Genomic DNA, 22823 nt, shown 5'->3' with positions numbered 1-22823 from the left:
TATGTAATACTTTTTTAAAAGTTGTTGTGGCTTGTTAAAATGCTTAAAAAAAGGCTTAAAATGTCAATTAAAATAAGTTACAGTCACATTCTAGATAGATAGATGCTAGCTAACAAACATGTCTCGCATCAATAATATCATCAAAACTTTAAAAAACATAAACAAACCTTACAGAAACCTTTCTATACTTCATTTATATACCATGCCCCTTTTTAAATGCTTTTGTAAAGATTTATTTTGAAGGCAAGAGAAGACAAATGCTTAAAAAGGACAGCCATCTTTTTTGCAAACACAATTTCTGTTACTTTGTGCTAGAACTTCATTTAACAAACCACACAAAACTCGCGGCTTTTCACGACAAAGAAGACATATTTTTTTCGGCAACATCAAAGATTTTTTTCGGCAACATCAAAGGAAAATGAAGAAATCCACTTTGCCTGTCACAGACACACAGACAGACACACTTAGCGTATTATTATATAGACTAGTCGATAAAGCCCGTGGAAAAATCCACTGAGGCAGGATAAAATTGAAAAATAAGCGTCATATGAATTTTTATGACGTCAGAAACCCATCTGCAAAAAAATTAGAACCTTGTTTTTACGTTGCCTCTATATGGTGCGGAGTTTAAAGCGCTGATTAAGAAAATGTATGTAATCACGTGCTTTTGATAAATGATTAATGAGATATAAAGGTTAAAAAAATTTGCTGACGTCAGCACTGACCCGTCTAGACCCCCAATTTTTTTTTCAAAAATTTGCACTCCTGTTGCCTTCATCGTATAGATCTTGAAACGCTGATCAAGAAAATGTATAGGATCATGCACTTTTGACAAACGGTTGCAGAGATATTTGGGTTTGAAGGTTGTTTGATGACGTCATCAACCCGTCCATTCCGAAACAGATTCGGGGACCCAGGTTTGGGAAAATTACCCAAATTGGTCCTAGTTGGTCCCTAGTTACCCACGCGGTGAAAAATCATTGACGTCACCACCTCGTTTCCAAGTTATTTGGCCTCAAAGTTTTAGGTGCACTGTAATGGCTTCATTAATTTAATATAGGATATTGACGTTAAAGTAGTGTTATTTTCGTCGCGTCGTAACGTCAGAAAATTTAACATATTAGACATGCATTTTTCGGCAACATCAAAGGAAAATGACGATATCAACTTTGCCTGTTACAGACACACGGAACTGGCGTATTAATATATAAGACTAGTCGATAAGGCCCGTGGAAAAATCCACTTAGGCAGGATAACAGAGAAAAACAACCGTCATTTAAATTTTGATGACGTCAGCAGAGACATGTCAGAACACAATTTTTTTTTTCAGAAATGTGTATGCCTGTTGCCTTCATCGTATAGATCTTGAAACGCTGATCAAGAAAATGTATAGGATTATGTATTTTTGACAAACGATTGCAGAGATAATAGGGTTTAAAGGTTTTTTGGTGACGTCATCAACCCGTCCATTCCAAAACGGATTCGGGGACCCAGGTTTGGGAAACTTACCCAAATTGGTCCCAGGTGGTCCCTAGTTACCTACGCAGGAGATGACGTCAGTTATTTCCACCCGTTTCCAAGTTATTTAGCCTTAAATTTAAAAGTGCAATGCAATGGCTTCACTAATCTTAATATACTTTCCTTTGACGTCAATATTGCTTCGTCAAAGTTTGCTTTAACGTAAAGTTTGCTAATTTACAGAACAAATTTTTAAGCGATATTTTATAGACTTTATCAAAGAAATTTTATCCACTTTGCAAAAGTGACAGACAGACACACTTAGTGTATTATTATAAGAGATTAAATAATGTGAGAACTGGCAAACTTGATAAAAAAGACGAGGAATTATTGAAGAATAGAGTAATTACTCCAAATGATTCTAATAAACCTGCAAATGCACTCCATATCTTTGCAGAAAATGCTCCTGCCAAAGTACGCAACAATATTATGCTAGAGTCTGTTGATGCATTCTGTTTTACGATACAATCCATTGATCAACTTCCAAAGAATGTTGCGAAAGGCATTATTGAAGAATCGCAATCAAAGTGAAACCGGGGGTCTTGCTACTGAATTAAAAATCAAAGTTGGTGCAAGAGTAATGCTTACAGTCAATATTGATATTGCTGACAGACTGATCAATGGCCAAATAGGTACTGTCAAGCATGTAAAAGCAGACAATGCAAACAAAGTTTCGAAGATATACGTGTTATTTGATGACCCCAAGGCAGGCAAGGAGGCCATATTTAAAAGCAATTGTTCAAATAGATGGGTACCAATCGAGAGAGCAGAAGCAAATATCAAACTGAAAATCAGCAAAGATACATCACCTGTAATCAAACGTACTCAGTTCCCACTAATGCTATCCTGGGCATGCACTGTACACAAAGTTCAAGGTTTAACACTGGATAAAGTTGTTATTAGCTTTGATTTGGAGAAGCAGCATTCATTTAATAATGGCCAGATGTATGTTGCACTTAGCAGAGTTACATCTTTGAATGGTATGTGTTTGACAGGAAAACCTTCTAGGTCTGCTATCAAATGCAATTCTCGTGCTACGTTGGAGTATGATAGACTACGAAATGAGTGTGTTTCTCAGCAGATTCAAAAATTTTCTGCCCCATCACATGATGTATTGACTATAGCACTGTTGAACACAAGATCGTTATCTCGGCATGCTGTTGACATATCTTTCGATGCAGCGCTTACATTGCATGATATAATATGCCTAACAGAAACACAATTAAATCCTGGGAAAGATACTGAAAGTATCGATATTTATTTGGTGAATTTCAGTCCACTTCATAATTGTAACACTGACAAGTTTCAAAGCATTTCACTTTTTTTCAGAAGAAGCATACATGTACAAAATCATCAGTTTGGTCAAGGTGTTACAATGTTTTCGTTTACTAAGACATCATTTTCAGCTGAGACTTTTAATGCATTGGTTATCTATCGAAAATGTAATGATGCCTTAGAACATTTTTATGATGCCCTATCTCGCGCAGTTCAAAATACCAGTGTACATTTCATTCTTGGAGATTTCAACATCAATGCACAGGCTCAACCACAAAGATTATCAGATGTTATGCATGATTTCACTCAAATTGTTACCGAACCTACCCATTTAGCTGGAGCCACTCTTGATCATGTTTATATAAAGAACAGTGTTGTGTTATCATATGATGTGAAATGTTTTGTAAAATGTGTACACTTTTCTGATCATGATGCTGTCAACTTTAGTATAGCAAAGAAGCTTTAAAGCCTGGTTGCCCACCACATGAACATTGTTGCCTTTATCTCAGTTTCATCTCAGCAGAAGTAAAACTTAGCCCATCCATCGTCCAGCTAAAATCGAATATATTTTCATCGTTAGGCAATGATGATATGTTTTATATTTTTTCAATTTTTCCAGGTTTAATGTTTGTATATATTCATTGTATATTTTTCTTTGTACATGCTATAGCTTTGTAATTTTATTTATGACTATATCTGTATAGTACGTGACTTGTACTGAGAAAAAGTAAATGAATCGATTTTTCAGTCAGTCTGCAATAAGAATGTAAAATTTTTTATAGGCACTAGGAATATATGTTGGTATTGTTAAAGGCTGTGGAATGTCAAAGAGACTAATCGAGAAATGCATCGACTCTGTTGTTTAGAAGTGTTAATTAAGGGTGATGAATATCTGGTGAGTGGTATTCTTTTCACTTTAGACACACGTCAAAACGTCAATAATCTGGTGAATGCGCGGAAAGTAAAGTACATACTGTAATAACTATTACTATCTCATCTCATTTTTTCAGAAATGAACATTATCACGCAAAAAAGAGTGACATCAAGAAATCAAACCAAGTCCACGAACCAGAACTTCATACGAAACTCTTCAATTCAATTGGGAATGAACAGACAGTAAGTTTAATTTCGTGTTTCATTTTTCGGAACTCCTTACTTTTAAAAAATGTATCACTTTCAAGGATATAAGAAATCTAAAAATTGGGCTCTTGAGACGCCAACACGCAAGATAAACGATGTCTATTTTTGATTCATATGCGGTTGTTCTATAAGTAGGCTATCACACTCGAAATTTGTGGAAGTACTGCAATGTGATTCGTTCCACGATTTGTCTCTCTTTATAGCTTTTTGGAGCATCAATGTAGCTGACAAAATGCATTACTACGTATTGATTTGGAACGAATACGAAATTCAAAAAGAACATTGTTGGTAAGAAATTTTTGCAGATATCGTTTATAACTTTGTTATGGTTTCTGAATAACGTGCAAACTTCAATCGTTTTTAGATGGAGCAATCGCCTAGAAGTACGAATTTCGATACATTTCGATACAACTGATAGCTCGTAATGTTCATTCGCAACGTATAGAAGTGAGAATTTCGATACAACTGATAGCTCGTAATGTTCATTCGCAACGTAAACAAGTGCGAATTTCGATAAAACTAATAACTCGTAATGTTCCTTCACAACGTATAGAAGTGGCATTTCGATACAACTGATAGCTCGTAATGTTCATTCGCAACGTATAGAGTTGCGAACTTCGATACAACTGATAGCTCGTAATGTTCATTCGCAACGTATATAAGTGCGAATTTCTGTACAACTGATAGCTCGTAATGTTCGTTCGCAACGCATAGAAGAAGTACGAACTTCGATACGATTGATAGGTCGTAATACTATTTCATCCCTAATCTCAGCTCGAAAAAAACACAACAACTTCTTTCACGAAATGTTCAGTAGAAGATAAAGATGATGCTTCCGGAATTAAAAAATCGACCCGTGGAGACCATTGACTTTGTTTTACATTTGTGAATATATAATATACATACACTTCATTTGAACTGTGTCGTTTTGAGTAACTGATTGCCCCTTGCAAATTGCTTTGCCAATTGCGAGAGAACCTAAACGATTTTATATTAACAAGTGTGAATAATTACAGGAAAAACCTAAGAATATGAAAGTCTTTTGCCCGCAAACGTGGGAATAAACTTTCGCAGATGACGTCTTTTGATAATTTCGCGGGAATAAATTTTCGCGTGTAACGCATTTCAAAGAATTTTCTCGGCAGAAAAATGGCAAATGTTTTACATTTCTCACTACTTAGTGCGTTATTTGCAACGTAAACAAAACAGCTCTGACACCGGTCTAAGAAGGCGCAGATCACCCTAGTCAGTTCAACCACGGTTCAACTCTAATATAAGGTGCGTCATCCTCCTAACTAGACATGTTTGAAAGTTCCTGTACCCCTCACTTGTCTTTCTACATAGACATTGCTTCTACATAGTATCGAGAAAAAGAGAGTTTAGAAAACAAGTTTTCGTACAATTTTCTGATCAGCAAAAAACAGTTCTTTTAGTTATTAGAGTTTCCTCATTTTCTATACCCTTCATCAATCTAATTAGCATAAAATTTAGAAAACCTACTGTGAGATAAATTTCTTTCTGACGAGGAATTTTCCATTTACAGGCAAAAAACGCAGTTTCTATTCCCTGGGTCGTTTGTTTTTATCACGTGAGCTCCTCCTTGTGTTCGTAGTCAATTTGTATTCAAGGAGGTATATTCAACACTATATTTGTTTTGATAGTGAAAAGTAGTATAAAGTTGAATTGTGGCTGTTCGCACGAATTCCACTAGGCGAATATTTCGCATAGTGGAATTCCACCATTAGCAAGTAGTTCCGAATTTTTCCAGCTGCCACGTTTCAATCTTTATTTTGCCGAAATGCATCCTGGTTGAAAGGTTCTTGAATTTGATTGGTTGGTGTTTTTCTAATTGTGTTGGGTTTTTTAAAAACTTCACGCACGCACATGTTCTACAGAAGTGAAGTGCGAAAATGGCTCAAAGAAAAGGTAGTCTTTTTTTTCAGTCAGTTGCGGATATGATTTTTGATTTGATTTTTTAAGGTAAATTCCTTCTGCTTGGATTTAATAAATTTTAAATTTCATTTTTAGGTCAAGGTAGTTCAACAAACAATGGTGGGGGGGAATCTTATAAAAAAGGTGAGGTATTTTTGCTTTTGGTCACTGCTTTTTCGAAGGATATTCCCTGCTATGGCTATAACGTTTTAACCTCGAATTTTCAGTATTTTATTGTCTTTTTCCCTTTTCTCTCTCAATGTCCCAAAAGGTACAATATTGATTGGTATAAAGTTCTTGTTTCACCAGAAATTTTGCCAGAAATTTTTTCTACAAAAAATAAACACGAGAAGATTTCTCATTTTGATACAGTTCTATTCATACAAGTTCACTTATATATTTTATTAAATTCTATCTACATGAATAATGGTGAATGAATAGAAGTTTCTCTTTTTTACAAATAAGAAAAACCTTGTCACTGTTTTCTCTTTTTTCAAGGAACATTTTGCAAAGTTCTAGCCAGCTACCACTTTTAGTAAAATTTCACTTTAAATTTCAAATTAGATGAGAGCTTGACAGCTTACGTTCATGAGGTGTCACCAATTAAGAAAAGCAGAAATGGCAAAGTCGAGTACTTTAATCTAAAGTTGCAAACAGTCTCCAGCACGTATGATTCAGTGGTGTACAATAAAGATGTAAAGTCGACGTTAGATGAAGCTCAACAATCAAAATCACCGATTAAGTTGCAGAATTTCAAAAGGAAAGCAAATTTCAAAAATAATGCTGCAACCGACATTCAAATAAGCAGAGGAACGAAAATTCAAGTTCTTGAAAAAGCATCTTTTCCTCACTGCAAGCTTTCGAAATCTATTTCACCAAAACTTAAAATTAAAGACATCAAGTTGAATTCGTATGATCGGCAAGAAGTTACTGTCACAGGATACATTGACAAAAAAGGTAAATTAAATATACATGCGAGTAAGCTATGCCTCATTTTGCCTGCTCGACAACTGAACAAGTGAAGACCACACCCACACAAAGTTGCATGAAAATTATATCAATTAAGAACACAACCTCTCTTTCTTCTCCCCCACTTGAAAATCCATTGTCAGCGTATTATTATTGTTACATAGATTGCTACGAAACAAACTTCAGAGAAGGATCTTCACGGAAGATGGAAGTGTACTTATTCGACGAATCCGATGTAATTCCATTGACCTTATGGAATGACTTCATAGATAGTGTCAAAACTGGACCATACCAAATTTCCAATGCAATCGTTCGTGTATTACATGATGATGACAAGGTGCTCGCTACGGGTCCGGAAACAATATTCGAAGTAACAACAAAAAAATTCATTTTGAAACCTGCGCCAAAGTTTATCGCCAAGCAAAGTTTCTTCTTGCTGATGTTGTGATTGTCAACCGACAACTCAAATGTCACAAGTGTGGTAAGGACGTTAATCACCTTACTCCCGACTGCGAATTTGTAAAGTGCGTATGCGGTGTTATTTCACGTTCTTCGCAACTGAAGGTGAACGGCATAGCTAAGGTCACTACCCAGGATAATAAGGAGGAAATCACAATATTCCAACCACAGCTCTTCGAGTATGCGCTAAAGTACAAGCTTAATGGAAATAACGAGGAAGCTTTGACAGACATGATATCTGTATTTGTTTTTTGTAAACTTTTCCATATGTTGACAGGGTGTTGAAAAAAACTACCTAAGAACGAACACATTTTCAATTTTTGTTATTTTTATAGTTACTTTGGTATATTATTTGTAAGCTACCATTGTATGTTCTATTAAAAAATAGTGCGTAGCGACTTCATAGACAGTGTGAAATCTGGTCATACCAAATTTCAAATTTTGATCGTTCGTGTATTTGTATTTCTCTTTTATTAACTTTATATTATTTGCAAGCTACCATTTTACTTCAGTATATTATTTGCAAGCTACCATTTTATGTTTAAACAAGAAGCCCTGGAGGCTCTAAGAATTTCCGAGCGCTACCAAAATATTTGATGAAAACCTGCTAATTCGTTGTGTTATTGTGCCAAACATTCGAAGGGGTTTGGTGCATGAACCTCTGAAGATAAAGCCCATCAGTGACATTATATCTTAGAACAAACGCAAACAAAACGAAACGTGTCATAATAAACTCACATTTTAAAAGAAATTGCTAACAAAAAATACAGCCTATCATTCATGGTTGAAAGTCTTGCGATTGAAACGTTTATGGTCTTAAACGGCATTAGTTGACAAAAAATCAAAATTTTGATGTGACCATCATTTTCAGCATACTTTTTTTATTAACTGTGTCAATTTTTGTCGAAAATAAAGCAGTTTTAATTTTTGGATAAATTTTGGCCTGAAATGACATTTAGGTGACAAAAACCAAACTTTTGTACCATCATCATTTTCAGCATACTTTATTTGCTAACTGTGCCAGATTTAGCCAAAAATGAAGTGGTTTTAATTTTTGGACCAATTTTAGCCTAAAATAGCATTTAGGTGACAAAAATCAAAATTTTGATGTCACCATTATGTTCAGCATACTTTTTTTGTTAACTTTGCCAATTTTTGTTGAAAATGAAGTAGTTTTAATTTTTGGACCAATTTTGGCCTAAAATGACATTTAGGTAACAAGAAATCAAAATTTTGATGTCACCATCATGTTCAGCATACTTTATTTGTTTATTGTGCCAAATTTTGTTGAAAATAAAGTAGTTCTAATTTTTGGACCAATTTTGGCCTAAAATAACATTTAGGTGACAAAAATCAAAATTATCATGTCATCATTATGTTCAGCATACTTTTTTTGTTAACTGTGTCAAATTTTGTCGAAAACAAATACCAATTTTGGCCTGAAGCATCAATACTAGACTTCTCAGTAGTTAAGGAGCTTGAGTACGAAGTTTACATCTGTGACGGACCAACGTGAAATCCCAGGGTCGATTTTTTCTCAAAAAATGCTCCGAAAGAAAAAACGACGGTTTTAAAGAATTTCCTACGCCTTCGGGCGCGGAAATTCAAAAATAGTATGCTGGTCATGCACAAAAAAAAATCTTGTTGATTGTTTTTTTCTGAAAATTTTGTCACGGTAAGGGGCTGTTTATATGAGCCCGTTTGGCGGGTTGGCTCGCTTACCGAGATCTCACTCTTTCCCTATTTTCCTTATACTTTATTTCATTTGTTTATGTTCAACCAGGCTGGCTCGGTAGGCGGGATCTCATTTCTCACAACCGAACCCCCTCCCCCCCCTGTAAGCGAGATGAACTTTTTCTCATATAAACATAAACACTTCATTCAGCTCACTTGCTGGGCCAGAAATTTCATGCCTACGTAATCAATTTCTTCTGTTATTAATATTTCAGTTATAGTTTCTGTATTGTTTAATATTTTTATTGTTCTACAGAGCCCGCCTACCGAGACAGGTTTTTTCACCACAATTAAAAAACCAGCCCGGCAAGTGAGTCAGCTCATTTACCAAGCCATCCCGCCTTCATATAAACAGACCCTTAAGAGAACATTTGGTAATAAGAGTCGAATTTACTACATTGAAAACAACCTTGAACCCAGGGTAATTATTTCCTGAAAATTGCTTCAGAGGCTGAATCAGAGGCTTAACACATTGGTACTCAAATATTTCGTTGATTTCAAATCAGCTGAGCACAAGGACGAAAATAGGTAGCTTTTAGACTTTTAGATTCACCCTCTGATTTGTTTACCAGACTAGTTTGCGGAAATATTTTTTAAATCGGTTGTTTTGTAAGCTGCGCTGGTTGAGCCAAACTCAAACAAATTTTTGAGCACAATGTTGAATTCTAGTTTTAAGCCCGCGGATTCAATCCACTTTGTCACTATATTTGGGAGTTTGAAACATTGAGTGTCTTGTGATTGCACTGTTGAAATATGTGACGCTCAATTGCTATCTTTTATTTAGTTGTGAACCGGTGGTTCTATTATTTTATGTTTTATGTTAGAACTGTCACGTGCATTATACTACGCACATTTTTTTTATTCTCTACGTTTTTCTGTGATCAGCTTGTTTTTTATGAGAGAAAAAGTACTCTATGAGTGAGAAACTCTGTGTGTCTGTTTTTATCAGGTTATGTGCCCAGACACTTTTTAATGTTATATCGAGTACTGAAATTGTTGATATATTCGGTCACGGCATTTTAGATGTTGTGATGACTAAGCATTTTTAGTTTGTTCTAGAAGGTTCTACGCAATATGGTAGACCTTGCTTTTGCATAAGACTTACATTCGTACTTATAATTCTTGGTGTCACTTCTTGTTTTCAATCCTCCATCATGTTAACAGGTTATGGGCCCAGTGCCACCAGCCAGTGGAAGAATATTAGTTTCGATGGAGATGAAAGAAAGTTTGAATTGTGGGAAGTTAAATTTCTTGGATACATGAAGATACGCAAACTGAAACATGTTTTTGTTGGCAATGAGGACATATCTGCTGATGAAAATGAAACTGCTTTTTCTGAATTGATCCAATTCCTCGATGAACGTTCGATATCCCTTATAATGAGAGACGCACGTGACGACGGTAGAAAAGCATTCAAAATTCTCCAGGATCATTATGCTGGAAGTGGGAAACCAAGAATCATAGCCCTGTATACCCAACTAACTTCATTAAAGAAAAGTGAGACTGAACCGATAACAGATTACATCTTGAGAGCTGAATCTGCTGCAAATGCACTTAGAAATGCTGACGAAATTGTTAGTGACGGACTACTTGTTGCGATGGTAGTTAAGGGGTTGCCAGATAGATATAAAGCATTTATTGCTGTAACCTCTCAATCAGAACATTTGATTCAGAACTTTCAGAAGTTCAAGCAATCACTCAAGAATTTTGAGGATACTGAACATACTCGTACCGAGAAACCGGCTGGCGACAATGTTATGAATACTGTTGACCAGAGGCAGACACCGGGTAAATTGATTTGTTATAACTGTGGTAAAGCAGGACATAAATCATTTGAATGCAGAAATACCAAAAATAGAAAGTGGTGTTCGGTATGTAAGACCTCTTCGCATACTGACAAAGTTTGCAGAAAGCAAAAACATGCGACTAAAACTGTCAATGACAACACTGAAGTAAAAAATGATCATTCTTATGCTTTCAAAATTAGTGATAGCATCCATTTAACTAGTGACATTGGTGAGAAAATTTTAATAGATTTTGGAGCTACAACTCACATCGTTAACACAGATGCAAACTTCATCCATACCGATGAATCTTTTAAGCCGGAAGAACACTACATTGAGCTAGCAGATGGCTCAAAGTCTAACAACCTTGCCAAGAAGAAGGGGACAGTTTTAATTTCGTTGCAAGACAACAATGGGAATATTGCTGATGTCAAAATGGAGAATGTGTTATTTGTACCTTCATTTCCCCAAAATATATTTTCAGTCCAGTCGGCAACAAAAAAGGGTGCGAAAGTAGTTTTTGATGGTAACCGTGGGACATTAACTACTCATGATAATGTAAAATTTCCTATCAATCAACATGGTAGGCTATACTATCTGTGTAAAACATCTGTTGGGAGAAATCGATTAGAAAGTCTTGAAATGTGGCATAAATTACTCGGCCACTGCAACATTGCTGATGTTCGAAAACTTGAAAATGTCGTTCAAGGTATGACCATTTCTGATTCAAGTCAATTCAATTGTGAAACATGCATCCTCGCGAAGAAAACTGATACCCGTAACCGAGATGCTGATACCCGTGCCTCCAAACCGTTTGAATTAATTCACACAGACCTTGCAGGTCCTGTTGATCCTGTTGCAAAGGACGGTTTCAGATACGCTATTATTTTTACCGATGACTACTCTGGGTGCTCGTTTACCTATTATTTGAAAGAAAAATCAGATGCACTGAAAGCGACCGAAAAATTTCTTGCTGATGTTAACCCATATGGCAAAGTCAAATCATTCAATTTCCATGCTGATATATTTCCAACCGGTGATGTGAGTCGCATGAGGAGTGATAATGGTGGTGAATATATATCTAACGAGTTTAAGTCGCTGTTCAGGAAAAACAACATAAAACATGAGCTATCTTCTCCACATTCACCACACCAGAATGGAACTGCTGAGCGTAATTGGAGAACATTATTTGATATGGCCCGTGCATTGCTGATTGAATCGGGGTTGCCGAAATACCTCTGGACCTATGCATTGATGACCGCTACGCACATCAGAAACCGTTGTTATGTTCAACGCATCAAAAGTACACCATACAGTTTGATTACCGGTCGCAAACCTGATGTTTCCAAACTCCATGTCTTCGGAACTGTATGTTATGCTTACACTCCTAACACGAAAAAGCTGGACCCACGATGCAAGAAGGGGTATTTTGTCGGTTATGATCGAGAAAGTCCAGCTTATCTTGTCTATTACCCTGATAACCACACCGTGATGAAGCATAGAGTTGTAACCTTCACTGAAAAGTTTCAAAACGAAGAAACAAACGATGATCAAATCATGCCTCAAACAGCTGAAGTACCAGAACCAGCTGAAGTGTCAGTGGAGCAGTCAGAACCGAAAGAGCAATCTGAATCGCGATACCCGACAAGACAGCGACAGCCACCATCGTACCTAGCAGATTATGACCAGAGCGAAAACTCTGATGACAACGACCATGTGAGCTATATAGATTATTGTTATTTAATGGACACACCGCAAACATATCAGACCGCTATTAACCGAAATGACTCATGCAAGTGGAAAGCGGCAATGGATGAACAAATCGAGTCACTTCAAACCAATGACACCTATACGTTGACAGACCCACCAAAAGATCGCAAAGTTATCGGTGGAAAATGGGTATTTAACCTCAAAGGAGACCCAGAACAACCTATTTACAAGGCTAGATATGTTGCAAAAGGATTTAGCCAGATCGAGGGAGTTGATTATGTCGAAACGTTTTCACCAACCGCACGCATGGAGACAGTTAGGTCACTCATGCAGGTCGCAGTGCAAGAAAACCTTACCCTACACCAGATGGATGTGAAGAGTGCTTTCCTTCATGCTGCCCTTAACGAAGAAGTATATGTTACACAGCCGGCCGGGTATGAAATCGAAGGGAAAGTATGGAAACTAAACAAATCGCTCTATGGACTGAAGCAAAGTGGTCGAAACTGGCACAACTTACTTCATGACTACCTAATAGAACTTGGTTTTAAACAATCAGCAGCAGATCCATGTCTCTTCTTCAAACGCAATGAGAGTGAGATTATTTTTCTGTTGATATGGGTAGATGATATTATTATTGCAGGTAGTTCAACCGATGTCATAAACGAGATTAAAAGTCAATTGTCATCGAAGTTTCATATGAAGGACCTTGGAACTCTATCAACTTTCCTTGGAATCAAATTTAGTCAACAAAATGGAAGTATTACAATGTCTCAAGCACATTATCTTGAAAACATCTTGAAAGCTTTTGATATGCATAACTGCAAACCACGATCAACCCCGGGTGAGCAAAACGTTAATGCCTACATGGAAGCCAACCTTCAAATCGATAACCAGCGAAAATACCGTCAAATGGTTGGAAGTCTGATATACGCAATGTCATGCACACGACCAGACCTTGCCTTTGTTGTAACGAAATTATCAGAAAAATTGTCTTGTCCTGAACCTGCTAACTGGGCAATGTTGAAGCATGTATTCCAGTACGTCAAGAAAACAACAGCGTATGAATTAACATTCACCGCATCATCTGCACAACCGAGAATCTACGCCTTTTGTGATGCTGATTGGGCATCATCAACGAATGACCGCCGCAGTGTAACTGGATACCACATTAGCCTAAACGAGCTTGGACCGCCTATCAGCTGGAAATCCAAGAAGCAGACATCTGTCGCGTTATCAACTTGTGAGGCAGAGTACATGGCACTGTCCGCAGCGTGCCAAGAAATTATTTATCTTAGTCGATTGGTTAGCGAGTTATTACCGTTTACCATGTTAACACCGATGCTTATGAATGACAACCAAGGTGCATTGTCTTTGGTTAAGAATCCTGTTAAGCATTCGAAATCGAAGCATATCGATATACGCTTTCATTTTATTCGCGATTGTTACCGTGATTCCCGCATTTATTTGGATCACGTGCCGTCAGATGAAAACATCGCTGACATCTATACTAAACCTCCGAAGAGACACTATTTACAGAAATTCGAACGATATCTTTTTGGACAGAAACTTGACCTCTAGAGGGGGTGTTGATATATTCGGTCACGGCATTTTAGATGTTGTGATGACTAAGCATTTTTAGTTTGTTCTAGAAGGTTCTACGCAATATGGTAGACCTTGCTTTTGCATAAGACTTACATTCGTACTTATAATTCTTGGTGTCACTTCTTGTTTTCAATCCTCCATCATGTTAACAGAAATAATTTTGTTTTGTTGAATTTGATTTTTTACGATGGCAACTGAAGACGCAACTTTCAAAATTGAGAAGCTGACTGCTGAAAATTATCATTCATGGAAATTCAACATGAAAATGTATTTAATCGGAAAAGATCTTTGGGAGATTGTAACCGGTGATGAAACCATAGAGGATGATATGCAGGAGGCTGAGAAACGTCGAATCAAGAAACGCGAGAACCAAGCGTTTGCCGCCATTTGTTTGGGAATTTCAACAAACTTACAAATTTACGTTCGCTCCACGAAATCGGCTAAGGAAGCATGGGAAAATCTTGAAAAACATTTTCAGCAAAAAACACTTTCAAAAAGGATTTTCTATCGGAGAAAATTATATTCAGTAAAGATGGCTAGAGGTCAAAATATGACTGAACACATAAACAACATTAAGACATTGTCAGAACACCTGGAAGCGATTGATGATGCTATTGCAGAAAAGGACCTAGTTTTTCTTCTTATTAGTAGTTTACCCAAAGAGTATAACTATTTAATAACGGCGCTTGAAACAATTGCTGAGGACAATCTAACCTGGGATTATGTTAGGGACAGGCTTATTCACGAAAGCAAAAAGAAAAAGCCTGCTGAAGCTGAAACTTCTGGTGATGCCCTTTTTTCGTCAAAGCCCAACAACAAGAAATCCGGTAAATGTCATTACTGCAAGAAACCAGGACATTATGCTCGTGACTGTTTTAAGAAGAAAAGTGACCAGAAGAAAGAAAACGCAAATCTCGCTAACGATGATCACGATAATGAACTAGCTCTGAAATCCTCTGAAGTAAACGACGATGAGTGGTGGATTGACTCTGGTGCTTCTTCTCACATGACCCATAATTTGAAAAGTTTAAGAGACTATTCCAGTTTTGAAACGCCTATAAAGGTAAAACTCGCCGATGATTACGTGCTGAATGCTTTCGGGAAAGGAAATGTACATTTGACCATTTTGAGCAAAAATGAAAAGGTCAAAACTGTGCTACACGACGTACTTTACGTGCCGAAGATCCAAAACAAACTGTTCTCTCTATCTTACCTAACCGATAAGGGAGTCGATGTGCAGTTCAAAGGCAAGGATTGCGATATCACCAAGGAAGGGAAGCAGTATACTATTGGACATAAGTACGGTAAACTTTACAAACTTAACACGATAAAGCCACGAAACGAGGAAACGTGCTGTATCGGGAAAACAATCAAACAGGATTCAATCGAGCTGTGGCACCAACGATACGGTCATCTGGGATACGACAACCTCAAACTCTTAAACGATAAAGAGATGGTAAATGGCCTGAATATCGATACCAAGGAAGCCGTCGATCGAATCTGCGAAGGATGTGCAATGGGGAAACAGCATCGCAAATCATTCCCAAAGAAATCGCAAAGCACCACAACCAGATTGCTCGAGCTGATTCACAGTGACGTGTGTGGACCGATGGATGTACCTTCAGTGAGAGGTTCCAGGTACTTTGTGACTTTTATAGACGATTTCTCAAGATACACTACTGTCTACATGATGAAGCAAAAGTCTGAAGTACTTGAAAAGTTTGGGCAGTTTGTAAACCTTGTTGAAAATCGCACTGGATTGAAAGTCGAACGATTACACGTGGAGAACGAAACTATAAAACGCCTTCGCTCAGATAATGGTGGTGAATACTTCTCAAAGGACTTTGACGAATTCTGCAACAATCGAGGAATTCAACGTGAACCTACCATTCCATACTCTCCACAACAAAACGGAGTTGCTGAACGCATGAACCGCACCCTACTGGAAACTGCACGATCAATGCTGCATCACGCAAAGAAACCCCTTAACCTATGGGCTGAAGCTATATCTACCGCATCCTACACACGGAACCGAAGTCCTACTGCTGCACTGAAGGGAGCAACGCCTTATGAACTTTGGCACGGTAAAAAGCCTGAAGTTAGTGGCCTGAAAGTGTTTGGCTGCAAAACGTACGTGCATATTCCTGAATCAAAACGTAATGGAAAACTCCAGAAGAAATCGTTTCCATGCGTTTTTGTTGGATACCCTGCGAATGAAAACGGGTACAAACTGTACAATCCTGAAACGAGACAGATGCTTCGAAGTCGTGATGTCATCTTCGTAGAGAACGCTTTTGATATCGAAAAATCGGACAACGTAACTCACGAATTTTTCACTGGAACATTCAGAGAAGCTGAGGCAGAAGTTGAGGCAGAAGCTGAAACGGAACAACCAGGAAACAACATCGGTGAACCGCAAGTCGCTGTCGAAGAAGATGCCAGACCACAACGAGCAAGGAGACCACCTGACAGACTGAACGTTCTGACAGGTAATTGGTGAAACCTGATGGAGGCGGCATCGGTCGCAGCTATGGACACTGAGGAGCCAATGACCATTAAAGAAGCTTTAAGCGGTGTGAACTCAAAGCTATGGTCTGAAGCACTTCGTAATGAATTTGATTCGCTGAAACAGAACCAAAGCTGGGACTTGGTTGACTTACCCCCCGGTAAGAACATTGTTGGCAGTAAATGGGTCTTTAAGCACAAACGTGATGCTAAAGGCGAGATCACCCGGTGTAAAGCTCGTCTTGTTGCACAGGGATACTCTCAAAAACCCGGTGTCGACTATGACGAAGTTTTCTCACCTGTCGCAAAGTATAGTTCTATACGTACTGTACTAGCCATTGCCAATCAACTTGATTTAAACCTCCACCAAATGGATGTTAAAACAGCATTCCTAAATGGAGATCTCGAGGAAGAGATTTTCGTTAAGCAACCGGAAGGCTTCATCGACAAGAAACATCCGAACAAAGTTTGTCGATTGCGAAAGAGTCTCTATGGTTTGAAACAGTCTGCACGGTGCTGGAACAAAACCATCGACGAATACCTCAAGGAATCAGGATACATACAAAACGATGCTGACCTTTGCATCTATCTCAAACGATTCATCAAGGACGGACAGGAAGTTATCCTCCTTATTGCTGTATACGTCGACGACCTGCTGATTGCATCAAACAACGACAAAGAACTCCTCTCCGAAAAGAAACAGATAGGTGAACGTTTCGAAATGGGTGACGAAGGGGAAGTTCACTACATTCTTGGGATGGCCGTCAAACGAAACCGTAAGGATGGGGTACTTACAATCGACCAACACGCGTTCTTATCATCTGTGCTGAAACGATTTGGAATGGAAGATTGCAAGCCAGTAGCTACTTCACTCGAACCCAACACAAAGTTCAAAAAGCTGAGAGATGACGAAGAACCAGTCAATCTGAAAGAGTACCAATCTGTCACTGGATGCCTGACGTACGCATCGATTGGGACCAGACCAGACTTGTCCGCTGCAGTGGGAGTGCTTAGTCAACACATGTCAAAACCTGGAAAGCAACATTGGGTTGGTGTTAAACGAGTTCTCCGATACGTTAAAGGAACCATGGACTATGGTTTGGTGTACAAGTGGAGTAAAGCTTACGAAACGATGAACTGTTTACGTGGCTTCGCCGACGCTGATTGGGCCGGAGATGTGGTAACACGAAAATCGACTTCCGTTACGTATTCCAAATCGGAAATTCCACGATTTCATGGAAATCGAAACGTCAGTCAATCGTTGCACTTTCTTCGACCGAAGCTGAATACGTTTCATTATGCAGTGCAACACAAGAGGCAGTATGGTTGCGAGTCCTGCTTGATGGTATGGGGTTCAAACAGGCAAATGCTACTATGATTTTTGAAGACAACCAAGGTGCAATCACACCTTGGTTGTCTTAAGCTGAAATACTGTCCAACACAGGAAATGATTGCCGATTTATTGACAAAGGGACTCCCTCGACCACAGTTCGAGAAGCTTCGCTTAGAACTTGGAGTGACCAAGATACATTGAATTTGACATTGACGAAATGACTATCGTGACGGAGTGACCGTCAAGTGGGAGTGTTGAAATATGTGACGCTCACTTGCTATCTTTTATTTAGTTGTGAACCGGTGGTTCTATTATTTTATGTTAGAACTGTCACGTGCATTATATTGTGGTTGATGCTAGCTAACAAACATGTCTCGCATCAATAATATCATCAAAACTTTAAAAAACATAAACAAACCTTACAGAAACCTTTCTATACTTCATTTATATACCATGCCCCTTTTTAAATGCTTTTGTAAAGATTTATTTTGAAGGCAAGAGAAGACAAATGCTTAAAAAGTTCAGCCATCTTTTTTGCAAACACAATTTCCGTTACTTTGTGCTAGAACTTCATTTAACAAACCACACAAAACTCGCGGCTTTTCACGACAAAGAAGACATATTTTTTTCGGCAACATCAAAGATTTTTTTCGGCAACAGTGCAATTACAAAAATATTTGGCGAAATTTAGTTTATTCGTTGCGCACCAGGTAAAAGTTTTGCCTTTTTCGTGGACTTCTCTAATTATTTCTATATCTTGACTTTTTAATGTTTTTGTCATTGGAACCAAGTTATCTTTTAATCCCAGATTTATCAAAAAATGATAGTTTTTTTGGCGTTATGACCGATTTAAATACTTGCATTGGCACATAATTCTGCTAGCATGATTCACTGTATATATATTGACCTGATATAAATTTGAGACCTTTGTTTGAGCTATTAAATTTGAAATATTTGCAACTCAATATTTTCTATACTTCTGGACTAATATGATACATATCTTAGATATGTTAAGTATGCGTAATCTTTGAGTTGTAGGGGGGAGATTTTCTATTAAGGTGCCTGCCCCTGCCTTGTCGTTCCCTTGCCTTGCCTAACCCTGCCTTGCTGATTCCTCTTCCTGTTTCCTTGCCTGCCTTTACCTACCCTTCCTATGCCTTTTCTGGTGCCTGCATACTATGCCCTTGCCTGTAGGACATTGAGATTGTCGTTTTTTATGCTCACAGACTTAACCACCCCCGTATTCTTTGCATTTAGAATTCTGTTTTTGATGCTTGCAAATACCACTTCCTCTGCATGGCTTGCACGTTGAAGTTCTCGTTCTTTTTTATTTTAAGGGTCAATATGGATCTGCAAATCTCATATAGCTTTCATATAGCTCATATTTCATAGTGTTGTCGTCATTATTCTCTTTTAGCCGCAGAACCTGAGAAAAAAACTGCCACTGAGTATGCATTGGCTGTGTCGCCAATGAAAAACAGCAAGAAATCGAACAAAGCATACTTCAATATTGAGTTCGAGACGCAGCATGATGTTAAAAGTGTTCTATGTTTCTCGCCGTCTAAACGTCGATTATTTGAAACAGCAGCAAATGATAGAACTGGTTGTGAAATCAAGAATGTATCTATTAAAGATAACGAAATTGTCTTTGTCTCCGACTACTCGAAATTATGTACGAAGAAGCTATAATTTCCAAAAACCAACATGTACTTCTTCTACTCGATCAGTGAAGTCATTAATCAAGTTCCATTGAATAGCCATGTGAATGTATCAGGAGTATTGGACCTGAACGAGGCAGAATATGTTTCGGTAGGAAATGATGAAGTACAAATCCGCAAAGGATTTTTGATTGATGACACTGGTCACCTTATGGCGTGAATATGCTCAATTGACAAGTGGTAGCACTTACGATTTTTTGTACCTCATAAAAATCAGTTATGGAGGTTTTACAAAGTGTTAACAACACATCCTACACAATAAGTGAAAAACAGATAGAAGATTACACATCACCAGAAAGAAATGCACCAACACAACTTCTTCATGCAACAACTGTTGCCATAGCAGTTACTGATAGCCATATGTGTCATTTGACCTGCAACTGCCATACCGCACCAGAAAGAAAGATTGTACAAGTGCCAGAAGTGTTCGAGTGTTAAGTTGCGAGAAATACTACGTAAAAAGTCTACCAAGAAGTTTACTATGTTATGTTATGGAAGCCATTATGCACTTCAATGCCATGAACCTTAATATCAACTGCATTTCCAGCATATTTGGTTGCAGACATGGAGTTCAAGCAGCTTTTATTGCTTCTCTTGGCTACATAAACAACTTTCATTTTAATCCCTCAACTGGAATGTAGTGAAATTGATGCCATTATAGAAGGAACCAGTTCTACCTTTATTTTTATCATAATGTTGTGGGGGGGAGGGGTTAAGGATACTTAAAACATAAAAAGGGCATTTTTGCCATATTTTTAATTTTCACATCATTGGAAACCTTATAATTCATGAAAGATTTATTAATTCGGTAGGTAGGGGTAGCAAATAAGACATTGTTCGCCACAGCACAATAGGCATTTCGTCCAGGACACGAAAGGATCTACTGCGAACGTAGTATATAGCGCGTGTAATTTCAAGCCGCCCGCCGCTTCTAGTTTCCATAGTTCTTTTACCTAGGTGGATTTTTCCACGGGATTCTCGACTATATTTCATATTAGTAGGTAGGATAGATAGATAGATAGATGTGCATAATTTACATGGCTAGCCTCACAAATATCAAGGGATATACCCTGTCTATTATTTCCAGGATGGGTTTAAAGGCAAGACAATTTTATAAGAATTGATATAACTTCTTTGTGGACTATTAGCCAAATTCATAGGCCGGAAGAATGGGCGCTAACGTTTTGCTTGTGGGGAAAAAATCCATAATGGGGGGTTTGTTGGACTTCTAAAATGAAGCGAATGGAGTCAAACACCAAACGAGAATGGTATGAATTTGGTAATAAATCAGCCACAGAACTTCACAAAAAAAGATTTAGAAATGCCAAACAAAAATTGGAAACTGCTAGAAATACAATGAACCAAAATATAAATATTCCATCCTCATTAAAAGCACGAAGAACCCTAACGAAATCTAGTTCATAAAAAATGTAACCCTTAAATGTTGCAATACAGAAAAAAATTGAAAAAAGCAAATGCTGAAATTTTAAGACTAAATAAAGAACTTACAGAATCCTAAGAAAAAATCACTAGGTTAAATAAGGAACTTGCAACTATGAAATTTCAAAACAAGCTATTGGTAAATAATAACAAAAAATACGTTCTGATAATATGTCTATTACTTCAAAACAGTTTAATTTTTCTAACATTAAAAATACGTCAAATTTTCAATATTTATGTGGGTTCATTTGTTTATTGATATCAGCATGTAAAATTTTAATTTCATCTGTTTTATAAGTATACACTGTAAACGATTTTTCAATTTGGACAGCTACTATATTTTGATTAATTATTTCATTTATTATAGTGGTAGTGTTTGTTTTAGTTTGTGGATATATTTTACTATTTTTTGCTCTTTTTTAATGTCATGTCTTATAATGTTTTCGTTGTTAAGGCTACACCACAATAATCATGATCAGCTAAAGCATTAGCTAATTTTAATGTGTATTTGTATTGGAGTTGCTGGTAGTTTCCCAAAATCAGTTTTTATACACTTGGTAAACGTGCTGCTCTAAAGGTTTTTCATTTTTGAGTTTTTCCTTTAAAGTTTTCATAATTGAAGTGACATCCCTTTTAAAATAAGATTCACTTGGATCTGCAGCATTAAGAACAACTTTTCCATTTTTCTTTTTTACATTTCCTGACTTAACTTTTATAGCCTTTAACGGAACCATTGGAATAGAGCATTTTTTAGACCGCCGATGCTATTTTTGTAACTGTTGTGTCACAGTCAGTTCCAAAATTTGATTGCCAGTGTCGTGGAAATGTTTTAAAAATAACAAAACTACAAGAGCGTGACAACATAAGCCACTTGCACCAACTGGACAACTGGAATGAGCTTTTTGAGGGTACCCGTTTTAAAAAAAAGCACTGCTGGCCTTGCTTCAGTACCATATATATGACTTTTTTACCATTGCTTTTACATATGTACACAAATTATCAACTAAAGTTACTATCTTTCTACTCTGTAACATTCTAATAGCTTTTTCTTGCTGGCCTAAACTACCATATGTTTTCATTTTGCAGTAGTTCTTAAATATATCTTCATTGATAAGTGGTAGATTCTCATCTTTTTTACACCACTTAGTTGTAGTTGCAGGAATATCTGTGGGATCTAAGCTACAACTAAACTTGTAATTTTTATTTGCTTTGTCTTCTAGACGTTTTACTAAACGAGGATATCGCATAAACTTTCTAATTTTATCTGGAGTTCTTGAACATTACCTGCGGCACACTGACCTATATTTTTTAGCCATTGTGAACATTCTTCACGGCTGTAATTGCTAACATCCTTTGTGTTCCCCATGTTTATAAACTTAATTAATTGATATCATAAACAAACTATATATACTATTGCAATATACAACGTTATTCTTCGATTTATTGTTATATATCTAGCCAAGTACACCAAAACAATCGCTGCCATTATGATTTTTTTCCCTACAAGTGAATTCAGACGAACTTGACCGCGCCGTATGAATTTGACTAATGTCACATCATCACCAGATCAGAAAACTAATAAGACAAATACGCTACACTTAAATAGAAAAAAAAATGTTAAAAAATTGTAAATAATTATTTCATTCTCTATAGATAGTTAAAAAATTATAAAATTATTATATAATGTTCTTCCAAATGAAAGAT

At 37.2% G+C, this 22823-nt stretch overlaps 1 protein-coding gene across 1 annotated transcript; it reads left to right on the top strand.

Moving 5' to 3' along the window:
- The first annotated feature begins 1921 nt into the window (after window positions 1–1921).
- On the top strand, window positions 1922–5002 carry LOC130647205 (uncharacterized). The gene is made up of 4 exons (XM_057452979.1): window positions 1922–3688; window positions 3804–3909; window positions 4137–4221; window positions 4298–5002. Exon 1 carries the CDS (start codon window positions 1964–1966, stop codon window positions 3257–3259), a length of 1296 nt encoding a protein of 431 aa, XP_057308962.1. The 5' UTR covers window positions 1922–1963; the 3' UTR covers window positions 3260–3688; window positions 3804–3909; window positions 4137–4221; window positions 4298–5002.
- The last annotated feature ends 17821 nt before the right edge of the window (window positions 5003–22823 follow it).

This window comes from Hydractinia symbiolongicarpus, chromosome 6 (assembly GCF_029227915.1).
Source record: "Hydractinia symbiolongicarpus strain clone_291-10 chromosome 6, HSymV2.1, whole genome shotgun sequence".
NCBI lineage: Eukaryota > Metazoa > Cnidaria > Hydrozoa > Anthoathecata > Hydractiniidae > Hydractinia > Hydractinia symbiolongicarpus.
The sequence above is the reverse complement of the archived record's forward strand: the minus strand, read 5'-3'. Positions and strand labels throughout refer to the sequence as shown.

Coding starts and splice junctions, on each gene's coding strand:
- LOC130647205 (XM_057452979.1), top strand. CDS start 1,964: ATGCATTCTGTTTTACGATACAATCCATTGATCAACTTCCAAAGAATG.